Below are 10,781 nucleotides of genomic sequence, written 5' to 3' on the forward strand. Positions count from 1 at the left end.
GTGCATTTGACCGCACTGCCAGCACGGTGGGAAGTTTCGGAGAATTTTTATGTGACGCTCTCGATGCACTCTTCATTATCCTGATGGCATGAACGGATGCTTTGAAGTTTGATTGATGTTCAATCATAGACGTGTCTTTCTTTAGATTGGCGAGGCGTTGAAACTCGTCAATAAGGGATTGAAGAGTGTCTGGTGCTTCGTTTTTTCGTTCTCCATTTTGGTCAGCAACCTGGTTCGTACATCAGCATGTTTCGCAGATTTCGAACCGCTGACGAATACCAAACATTTGAAGTGGTCCAGAGTAAAATTCTGGAACTCGAAATTCTCGCATGCACGGTTCACCTTTCCGCCGTAATCGATGGCGTCGTCCATATCGTTTTTGACAATCTGGAGACACTGGAAACGCTTTCGGAACTTGGAAATTTCTGCCGAAAATTTTCTCCAAGCTTGATACCATTTCTCGGAAATCGATGGCCTTGGGAAGTGCAGGCAGAACATAGTTGAGGTAGCAGCTGTGGGATAGAATGTCCAAATTGCAGGGCAGCTATCGGACCTTCGCTGCATCGTCCAACTGCCGTGTGTCGTTCTCGAACAGATCTTGATACCTAGAGAACCATAACTGGAACGTCAATCCGTTTTCTTGATCGTAAACGAATTCGGAAATGTTTGACGAAAGAGGTTCCAGGATTTGTTCCGGATTCTGTTACTGAGGCTGCTGCTGATTCGTCAGACATTTGAGCAACCTTAGGATTGCCTGGTCAGCTTGATGTCGGCTTGGCGTTGACTGGAACCGGTTTGGCCGTGGTTGGATTCTCCATCCATTTCATCGAACTATTTTGATAGATTTTTTCGAATCCTCATTGCCAAGAATTTTAAGTCTTAAAGTTACTTTTATTAGACTGATTTGTATGAAGACTAACATTGAACTCCCTAAAATTTCACTCCATGTGCTTGATGTCACAGTCATGGATTGCCTCGATAAACTTTACTTTTTCATGATTGCTTCGATGCACTAATAAAACATCCACTCTAACCGCATTCTCCTTCTGAGGTCCTGCAATTAAAAGAGTTTAATTATCTTTATTTTTGGTACCATTTTGTTCAACTCCAAGTGACGATATTCGATTTAATGATATTGATTTGATCGTCGTTTGACATCGAAATCAAATCAATAACAAAACGGTTTTATTTCCATAACGAGTCGTTTTAGCTAGTGAATGACTCATCTTTTATTGAAATAACCATCACGAGTTTGAACTGCCGGTTCCGAACACAACATATCAGTGTGTTGTAATTCGAAATGACAACTCCGGAAATACTTGCAATTTTTCTGATACATTAAATCTGGGCTTCCCGCGGTATCTGTAAATTGGTTGCTGTTTTCCAACAAAACAGAAAATTTTCTTTCAAGTTGTTTTACGGTTTAAGATAATTAATCCTCAGTTATTTATCAACAACAACATAGTCAAATAAAACCTATTATTTCATACGAAATGCCTTATGATTGATTATGAAATGAAACAATCATAACATGCAACGTGATCTGCATCCGATCATAGTTCATTTTATTTGTTGCCATGTCGTCGTTGGTTGACAAAGGATCAAATACAAATACAATTGAATAAGCTGAGCCCACTCCGTTTCGTCTATCGTTCTGTTTCTCCCTCTCGTAAAATTTTACTCACTTTATGTTCTCCATTCTTTCGAGCGATCATTCTTTTTGCAGAAAGCCATTCACAGCAACAGTCCAATTCTCACTTTTGTTGCGATAACAGATGTGAAGACGTAAAAAGTTTCGGCTAGGAAAACCATGTCCTTGTTCCGCAAAATGTTACCATTACTGGTACCAATATTTTTGGTTCTGATCTCAAATGTAGTGGCCGGTCCAACTCTAATATCGAAACCCACCAGTGGAGAACAGCTGAACGAGGAACCGATCTTTGGCGTTTTGGTATTGGAAACGGATTTCAGTGAGCAGTACACCAGCTACCTGCCGGCGTCGTACGTAAAGTTTCTGGAAGGTGCCGGGGCAAGGGTCGTCCCGATATGGTAAGCAAGAAGAAAGAGAGTGATACTGAAGCGTGACGTAGGAGCTCAATGAATAGGGTAAATCAGGCAAAAGTTTAAATATGCGTCTGTTTTGAAACATGCGTGCATTTTTTGTTGCGATTATAGTCGTTTTAATTGTGTTGTGTTATTCGTGACTTTATATTGCTGATCCACTCTTTTTTTCTATTTCTGCGATAGCTGATTTGGGCTCCCGTAGGGTACCACTGTAAAAAAAATTACAGTATTCAAGAAAAAAATGAGCACTGTCCTACATAAGGATTATTTATCGACTGAAATTAAATCGGATGAACAAGCGGAAAACATTGAAAGATGATTTAATAAAAAGCTGTCAAACAAACATGTATACCAAATATTATTATCGGTTTATCTATTGTTTATAAAACAAAAAAATGTGTTTGCCTTGAGCTGGGTCAATCAGCGGTCAAAATCACGGAAAAATGAATAATAAAAAAAACCTGTTTGCGATGGGGTCAACCAGCGGACAAATTCATGAAAAAAAAATGAAAACCTGTAGTTGTTTAAATAAGTTTAGAGTTCAACGACACGGTAGCGATCATTCATTGAATATTGGATTTCGTGCTATGTTTTGCAGTCGGAGTTATCCGTATAAAGTTTAACTGAAAAGCGGTTAGCGTGTATAAAACTGTCAGATTTTATACTGATTTGACAGATCGCACAAATTTCGCAGTTATGAGTGCGCAGTTCTATTTTTTGCGATGCGAATGGTATTATTTCCTATAATAGACTATTCACCGTACACAACTCCTTTTTTTAACTTCTCATATACGATTTGTTACATTTTAACGACAACATAATTGAATTCGACCAGCATATAAAGTATCAAAGACGCATTTATCGCATCAAAATCTTCGTCATGCCAAATTAGTTAATTCTCAGGCTATGGAAAAATGTGTTTTCAATAATGTAGATTGTTTTTTGTTTTGTCTGGGATTTTAACGCTCGTAATTAATTCAATCTCAATGAATACTAAGAATAATGATATTTCATTCCGATGACTTCATGTTTTGTCCTCTCTTGCAAAATAATGATTTGAAGATTGATTCAAGAATTTACTTCTTAACTTTTCAATGAAATTAGTGAGTAAGAGTGAATTTTTTAACTGTGGTTACTGCTCCGGCTAGCCTACCGCACGGAAGGCTACCGTCGCGCGATTAGAAATTTTCCCAGTAACCGCAATATCAAACTTATCCGGTACAACTTAGTTTGATGCCCACTCTTGAATAACGAACACACACTTATCTACATGTAGGATCTCAGTAAAACTTCATGTTTCTTTGAAGAAATCTAAATTATCCTTAACTCTAGGCGTGCATCATTCAAGAATATGATGGCTAGCATCTTACAAATGTTAAAAACCAACAAGACTCGATCTCATGACACCTCTGGCTTAGAAGACTGAAACGCTATCCTCTAAGCCACGGTCGGCGGCTCTTGGGCTCGAACTCGCGGACATCGGCTTGCTAACTGAGTTCTGAGACATGAGACTTTACATCTCTGAAACCTGACATTTAGAGAGAGACCAGAGAACTGGGAAGTAATTAGTGGTACGTGAGACATGGGACGTGAAACGTTAGAAGTGAGACGTGAAAAATTGAAAGTGAGTCGAAAGCCATGAGAACTGATTCAAAAGATGTGTGATATGAGGGGTAAGAAATGAGACGTGAGACTTCTCATGACTCACGCATCCCTCCTCATTTCTCGCGTCTCACGTCTCAATTCTCCCTTCTCTCAGGTGACGATAGTCGAGACAGCCAAGTCACTCGATTCCAGAAGTCGCTTTAGGTGAGGAACATCACTATGGATGAACTTGAGGTATGAACCGTGGTTTGTCCCGTGAGGATAAGGGCCAAAGTTGATAGCTCGTTGCCGCCGATCGTGACTTTGTGGTGCCGAACAAGCAGGCTTGGTCGGTCTCGGACCCGCAGGCGAGCAGATACTTCGTCTAGAAAGTATTTATCAGCAACCCAACCCTTCCTGCTTCGCTTTTCAGTAAGCGTTAGATCTCCTCCACCGCCGTAGATTATCTGCCGACTATGTCAATGTCGTCGGCAAAGCAGATAGGTTGGCAGGTTGAAAATCGTGCCCCACATTTCGACCACTGCTCGTCGAATAACACCTTCAGCGCCACGTTGAACATCATGCAAGACAAACCATCGCCTTGTCGAAGCCTAATGCGCGATTCGAATGAACTCGACGACTCACCCGAAATCCGCATACAGAACTGCGTTCCATCCACTGTAGCCTTGATCAGTTTGGTCAGTCTGGAAAAGCCGTTCTCGTGAGCCGTCGCCATGATTTTACATAGCTCGTCAAGGTCGATCGTGTCGAAGGCGGCTTTGAAGTCGATGATTTTTTTTTACAAATTGGAAATTTTACTTCAAACCATAACAGCCGAGTGTTTGCTGCCGTGAGTGGGTTCGTCCCATTAAAACCACCTTGAGCTTCGTGTGCCAGATGTGCCCCTTGGTTTCACCCTATGATACTACACCAAGAGGTAGGCTGTGCGCATGCACTAATACATCTCATCTCACCCTTATCCGTTTCCTCTTTCTCAATTTTGGTCTTTCTCCTTTATCATCTTTCTCTTTTTCCCCCTTCTTCTTCTCCTCTTTCGCCAACTTCAGACTGGTGCGGAAGACCCCGAGACGTGTGCCGGTTGGCTAATGCTTTCAAAGTAACTCGCGCCCGTCACAGCACTCACAGCATCCACTCCCGCAGGATTCCTAATCACCAAAGCGTGGCCGATTGAGAAACTACCAAGCTGGAATCCCGTCACGACCACCCCGAATGATATCCCCGCTTCCTTTTGCTGCAGGAAAGATCGTGGCTGAGTACGTGAGATCTTTGAGGTCCCACCCCACGTAAATATGAGTCCAGATTAGGGTTATACCGCGCCCTTAGATCGTGTTGCTTTTGAATTGTAGTGTCATACGAGACCAAGACTTTCCATTAGCTTGTCAAATTTTGTTTACTATCTCGCTTTCTCCGATCATCATCTCTATTGATTCTTATTAGATCGCGCATGACTTGCGAGATTTCGTCGACTATAGCACGCCACGACTATTCGTCGCGACACATTTCACTCACAATATTTTCAGCGTTCAAATTTTGAAGTTGTTAACGCCTTGAAATGAACCCGGGGCAGACAAAGATAACATATTCTGCCGATTCCTCCGTATCTACGCATTCCGGAAAATAAGGCGAGCTGATAAGCTTAAACTGATGAAGGTATTGCTTAAAGCACCGTTGGGAAGAATGACCGTTGTGTTAAATTCCCGGAAAAAAAAAGCTTAAAGCACCCATGACCCGAAAGGAACTGCGTCAGGTAGAAGTTGACCTCTCCATACTTCCGATTTACCCAGTCTGAAAGTCGCGGGATTAGCCTATGCGTCCATCTTGCGTCGTCCGATGCGTCCCATTGCTCCTGCCACTTGAGCATTGTCGCTGCTCGTTGAATTTTACGCACTCCTCTAACAGCTCTTGCATTGTAACACTCCATATCCTCCGCCAGAGTTATGTCGATGTGAATTGTGTCCGCGATGACAAAAGCTGCATCTGCTGATATGGTCCTGTATGCCATGAAACTCGCATGGCTATCAGCCGATGTGTGCTCCGTAATTTAGATCTGTTGCGCTCTATCGTGGAGCTCCAGGCCGCTCCTCCGTATCGTAGTTTCGACAGTGCTACGCTCGCAAGGAGACATCTCTTGCTACTCTTTTAACCATGGCAGTTCGGCATTATCCAGGCCAATGAATCTATAACTTTCGATGCACTTTCACAACAGTATTTGACATGCGCACCAAAACTTAAGCGATTGTCGACCATTACTCCAAGGTATTTCAGCTGCTGTTTCGAAGATGTCGTGTGCCCTCCAACAGTAATCTCCGTGTGCGACATTACTCCTTCATTGGTCACGAGCAGAACTTCGGTTTTATGGTGAGCTATCTGAAGCTTAACTCCCTCCATCCAGATGCCAACCCTTTCTATGGACACCGTTGCAAGGTCTTCTACCTCCTCAATTGTGTCGCCGGTGATCATGAGCACGATATCGTCAGCAAAATCATTGTATATGACATTCCAAAGCACAGGTCCGAGTATGGAACCCTGTGGAACACCCGCTGTTAGGGCAGTAGATCGTAAGTTTCGGTTTCGAACGTCAGGACTCGATTTTCAAAGAAGCTTCCTATTACCCTGCAGAGGGTATTGGGAACCCGCATTCTGTGAAGCGCTTTCGCAATCGCTTCCCAGCTGGCATTGTTGAAGGCATTCTTAACGTCGATTGTCACAATGGCGCAGTGACGCACACCTGTCCGCTTCTTTCTATATGCGCGCTTCGCTTATTCTGTCACCATTCGGATGGCGTCCATCGTAGATCTCCCTTTCCGAAAACCGAACTGTCTGTTCGACAGTCCACTTTCGCCTTCTGTGATGATAACAAGTCTGTTAAATATTATCCTCTCCAGTAGCTTACCAAGGGTGTCCAGCCGACGAATGGGTCTGTATGACGGTGGATGCCCTGGGGGTTTTCCAGGTTTCGGTAGTAGCACTAACTTCGCCGTTTTCTACGAATTGAAAAAAGATCCCTCGTCGAGACACTTCTGTAGCACCACTTTGAAAGTATCCGGAATGGTCTATACCGCCACCTTCAGCACTGCATTTGGGATTCCGTCCGGACCAGGGACCCTATTCACCGCAAGTTTCTTAGCGATAGCCACAAGTTCCCCGATCGTTACTGGCTCGATGTGGTGGGCACCCGCGTCATACGGGGTAAGTGGCCACTGCGTCGGGCCATGCTGCGGGAAAAGATGTGCAACGATCTCTCTCAGTTTTTCCGGACACTTTTCGGTCGGCGACCTTGGGCCATCGAATCTCGGCAGGCAGACAACACTATGTAACGAAGTGTTGTACTTTCGAATTAAGCTTAAAAAGTCTGTTTTACAAAAAGTACTAGTTTATTAGTCAAAAGGCAAAACTGGACTGACAAATTATTTTCGCTATGTCGTTACTATGGTGATCCACGCTAGTAGGTAGAAACAACGGCCTACTAGTCGGGTTGTAATACGAAGTCGATGAATGGTTTTCGCGGCATTTTTGAGAATTTGGCGTAGTGTGAAGATCTGATCCATCGTAGACTGTTGCTCCATGAAAATTTTAAGTCTGATTAAGAACCTGTTAATTTTTCTACTTTTTTGACCGTTTTGATCAGGATCAACCGAACACGTGAATACTACCGGGACATCCTGTCGCAACTGGATGGAGTGCTACTTCCCGGAGGAGCTGTATCGTTCGAGGCACCCCACGGATATGCCGAGGCCGGTTTTCACATCTACCAGCTGGCGAAGGAATTTAATCGAAACGGGGAATACTTCCCCATATGGGGAGTGTGTTTGGGCTTCGAACTGTTGGCTTTCCTGGCGGCTGGCCGGGTTAATCAACTAACCGATTGCAATTCGATTGGTCAATCGATGGCCTTGCAGTTCAAGCCGGACTTTCGCGATAGTCGACTTTTTGCCGGACTGCCCCAGGATATGGAACGAATTCTTTCGACCGAATCAGTGACGGCAAACTTTCACCAATACTGCATCACGGAGCAGAACTTCACCAGTCTGAGCAAAAACTGGAGAATCATGTCCACGAATCGGGATTGGAATGGACTGGAATTCATTTCTTCAATGGAACATAAGAGGTAATGAAAAGTACTCAAAATAGATTCTAAAAGTTATGAATATAACATTAAATTTTAGCTACCCTTTCTACGGAGTCCAATTCCACCCGGAGAAAAGTATCTACGAATGGGTCGGAGGAAGAAATATATCCCACAGTTCCGATGCTGTTCGAGTTATGCAATATTTCGCAGACTTTGTCGTTGATGAAGCCCGCAAAAGTTTGCATCACTTCGACAGCGACGCGGAGGCAAATCGGCATTTGGTTTACAACTTCCCGGAAACATTCACCGGGGCCAACAAGTCGGTCTTCCAACAGATTTATTTGTTTGAGCAGGGTGCGGATTACCCTGAAAAGCGAAAGATGGCTAGGAAGATCAAACGGAAGCAGTATGTAGAACAATTTTAAAAAAGGTTTTCTTTCAACTCAAATATTGAAAATGTTATTTAAGATGACCGCTCCATTTTTATATTTTCGCTTTACTTTTCTCTACTACTCATTAAAAAAAAACTCGCTGTAATTAGACTAAAGCAATCGTATGGAGTTCTTCTTTCTATTATAACATTCTTACAACTAGATTAATGAACCTCAACAGACTTACAACTGGGATTCACATCACATTTTGTCAATGACTCGCTAAAATGTGAATTCGCACTCATGCATTTTCTTCAGCTTGCAGCTGATTCACTTTCGCTATTAAATCGTCCAAATTGACTGCATCCGCTTTCTCCATCAACGTTTTCTGAAACAATCATTCGAGAAATGGAAGTGTCGATGATTCAGAAGATGATAAAAGACAAAACAAATCTCATCTCACCTGTTTGCTTCGAAGCATCTCGATCTGGCGCTCGCGTGTATTCCTCATCTTCTCCATCTCATCGGCCGGTATCAACTGAGCCTGTGTTTCCGTTACGAAGCGCTCCAGCCGGGCCAGATCGGTTTCTTCCTGCTTGAGGTCCCGTTTGAGCCGATCGATCGAGGCCTTCAGCGAAATAGCCTGCAGACGAGCTTCCAACCGTTTGGCTTCCTCCTGATAGCAAAAGTCATCCACAAAGGACATGCCCATTTCGGCTAATCCGGTGAGGACCTGGATCTTGGCGAAATCGTCAAGACATTCCTGGGCGGCATCGCTCAGGTTTCCAAACTCGATGCCGAAGTCCTTGAATAGTTTTTCGTGGCGTGAGTCTGATGAAGGGTTGTATTTTTGAATAAATTGTGATGATACTATTAGGCAACTAACGGCGTGTTCGTAAATATATTTTTTCTATCGAGGTGATTTATATAACCGATGCTGGCATTCATAAATTACCTATAAACAAACGTATGCGAAAGCATTAGAAAGTGATTTGACATCTACCAAAAAAATCGGATCGACTGATGCATTACCCAAAAAAAAAATCAATTTACGGACACGCCGTAAGGCACATATTTTTTACGAAAAAAAACGATATGTTTACATTTATTTCAAAACAGTTATGGAAATTTTCAATAAGCAGTGTTCATACAGGAAAACAGGATGTTTGTATGTCCGATGAAAACAAATGAAAATATTCATGGAAATCTCCAAAATAATCAAAGAAATTCAGAAATTTTTAGTGAAACTAATAAAATTGTCAAAACTGATAGAAAAAGCAAAACCTACAGAAATGTTAATATGTACAATTACAAAATGACAAATAATGAAAATATTACAAAAATAAACGAAATAAAAGAAAATAATAATAAAAAAAATTCTTTAATACAAAAAATTACAAAATAGCTAAAATAATTCAACTGACAAAAATCATAATATAAACGAATCAAAATAACAAACTGAAAATCATGATAAAAATTAAATGACGCTAAGTGTAAGAAATTGTATATTTACACAAATGGTGAAACGCCAGAAATGACATAGTTAAATCATAAAAATAAAGATGATAAAAATTATTAAACTGACAAAAATAACAAACATGGTTAAACTTCAAAATTGTTAAAAAAGGAAAAACCTGAAAAAAATATAAAAAATGTTAAAAAGAAAAAAAAAACTCAAAAATTACAGAAATACAAAAATGACAAAACTGACCAAGTTGATTCATGAAGAAAAATAAAAAAAAAACGTAAAAAACCCAAAAGTTAAACACTGACAAAATGTTCAAAATGATGGAAAATGTCAAACATAAATGATAAAAATTAGGTACAAAGTTTACAAAAATTATAAAAATCACAAAGCTGACAAAAATGTAACAAATGGCAACAAATGATAGAAACAACAAAAACAATTTGGCAAAGATTTGAACGTTACAGAAAGATATTTATGAAAAATCTCCAAGCCCCTTTCCATTTTATTAAAAAAAGGTTTATAAATTGCTGGGCCTATTACTTTACAAAAAGGTTATCGTCACTGAATAAAGAAACAATTACAATTCTTGGAATGAATCAATACTGTGTCATATGGAAAAATTCCATTATTTCTAGTGGGTGTGCTAGAACTATTGGAACAATTAAAGTGTAAATGACATCCTTACGACACATCTAAGCGAGATTCAAGACTTTTCAAAAAGTGGACTCTGTATGTAAAAAATCTTTTGAAGCGAACCTCTGGCTTTGATATGACTGAAAATGGGTCTGTACTTACTCAACAGACGTAGTTCATCCAAAGATTTGTGGCTAGCAAGTATCCTGGTAGTATCTGGAGAAAAAAAAATCGTGTTTCAGGTTTTATTCGTATTATAAATTACAGCACATGAAATTACAGTAAAAAATATTTTGCTTACCTTTTTCCATGATTTAACCACAAAGCTTTACTATGAGTTGTAGTTTTTACTAGAAATGGTTTAATCTTACCGAATCGCTACCAAATAACTTGATAAAAGGCTAAATTGTTTGAATAAAATTTCCAACGGATTCCAGCCATTAGCGCGCTCGATTTGTTTTGGTTTTCAAATTTTTCAACACTATACACTGATATAAAACGTACAGGCAAATCTCATATGCAACGTCATTTGAATTTTGTTTCATACAGTCGGCCACTGATCGCCAAAGTA

The 10,781-nt window shown here is 40.8% G+C and overlaps 2 protein-coding genes across 2 annotated transcripts; one reads left to right on the plus strand and one right to left on the minus strand.

Moving 5' to 3' along the window:
* The first annotated feature begins 1,701 nt into the window (after positions 1–1,701).
* Positions 1,702–8,186, plus strand: LOC129754262 (gamma-glutamyl hydrolase-like). Its single transcript, XM_055750213.1, has 3 exons — positions 1,702–2,049; positions 7,298–7,777; positions 7,836–8,186. The coding sequence occupies exons 1-3, from the start codon at positions 1,811–1,813 to the stop codon at positions 8,161–8,163; spliced, it is 1,047 nt and encodes a 348-aa protein (XP_055606188.1). The 5' UTR covers positions 1,702–1,810; the 3' UTR covers positions 8,164–8,186.
* A 28-nt stretch (positions 8,187–8,214) lies between these two features.
* LOC129754268 (uncharacterized) lies at positions 8,215–10,663 on the minus strand. Its single transcript, XM_055750222.1, has 4 exons — positions 10,512–10,663; positions 10,373–10,426; positions 8,573–8,940; positions 8,215–8,497 (listed from the first exon to the last, which is right to left on the minus strand). The coding sequence occupies exons 1-4, from the start codon at positions 10,519–10,521 to the stop codon at positions 8,411–8,413; spliced, it is 519 nt and encodes a 172-aa protein (XP_055606197.1). The 5' UTR covers positions 10,522–10,663; the 3' UTR covers positions 8,215–8,410.
* Between the last annotated feature and the right edge of the window lie 118 nt (positions 10,664–10,781).

Source organism: Uranotaenia lowii, chromosome 3 (assembly GCF_029784155.1).
Source record: "Uranotaenia lowii strain MFRU-FL chromosome 3, ASM2978415v1, whole genome shotgun sequence".
NCBI classification, from domain to species: Eukaryota; Metazoa; Arthropoda; class Insecta; order Diptera; family Culicidae; genus Uranotaenia; species Uranotaenia lowii.

Excerpts from the sequence above, each read along its gene's own strand:
- LOC129754262 (XM_055750213.1), top strand. The coding sequence starts at position 1,811 with ATGTCCTTGTTCCGCAAAATGTTACCATTACTGGTACCAATATTTTTG. Across the intron at positions 2,050-7,297 it reads GCAAGGGTCGTCCCGATATG|GATCAACCGAACACGTGAAT; the intron begins GTAAGCAAGAAG and ends CGTTTTGATCAG. Across the intron at positions 7,778-7,835 it reads TCTTCAATGGAACATAAGAG|CTACCCTTTCTACGGAGTCC; the intron begins GTAATGAAAAGT and ends ATTAAATTTTAG.
- LOC129754268 (XM_055750222.1), bottom strand. Across the intron at positions 8,941-10,372 it reads GGATGAACTACGTCTGTTGA|ACTCACGCCACGAAAAACTA; the intron begins GTAAGTACAGAC and ends ACCCTTCATCAG. Across the intron at positions 8,498-8,572 it reads AGATGCTTCGAAGCAAACAG|AAAACGTTGATGGAGAAAGC; the intron begins GTGAGATGAGAT and ends TGATTGTTTCAG.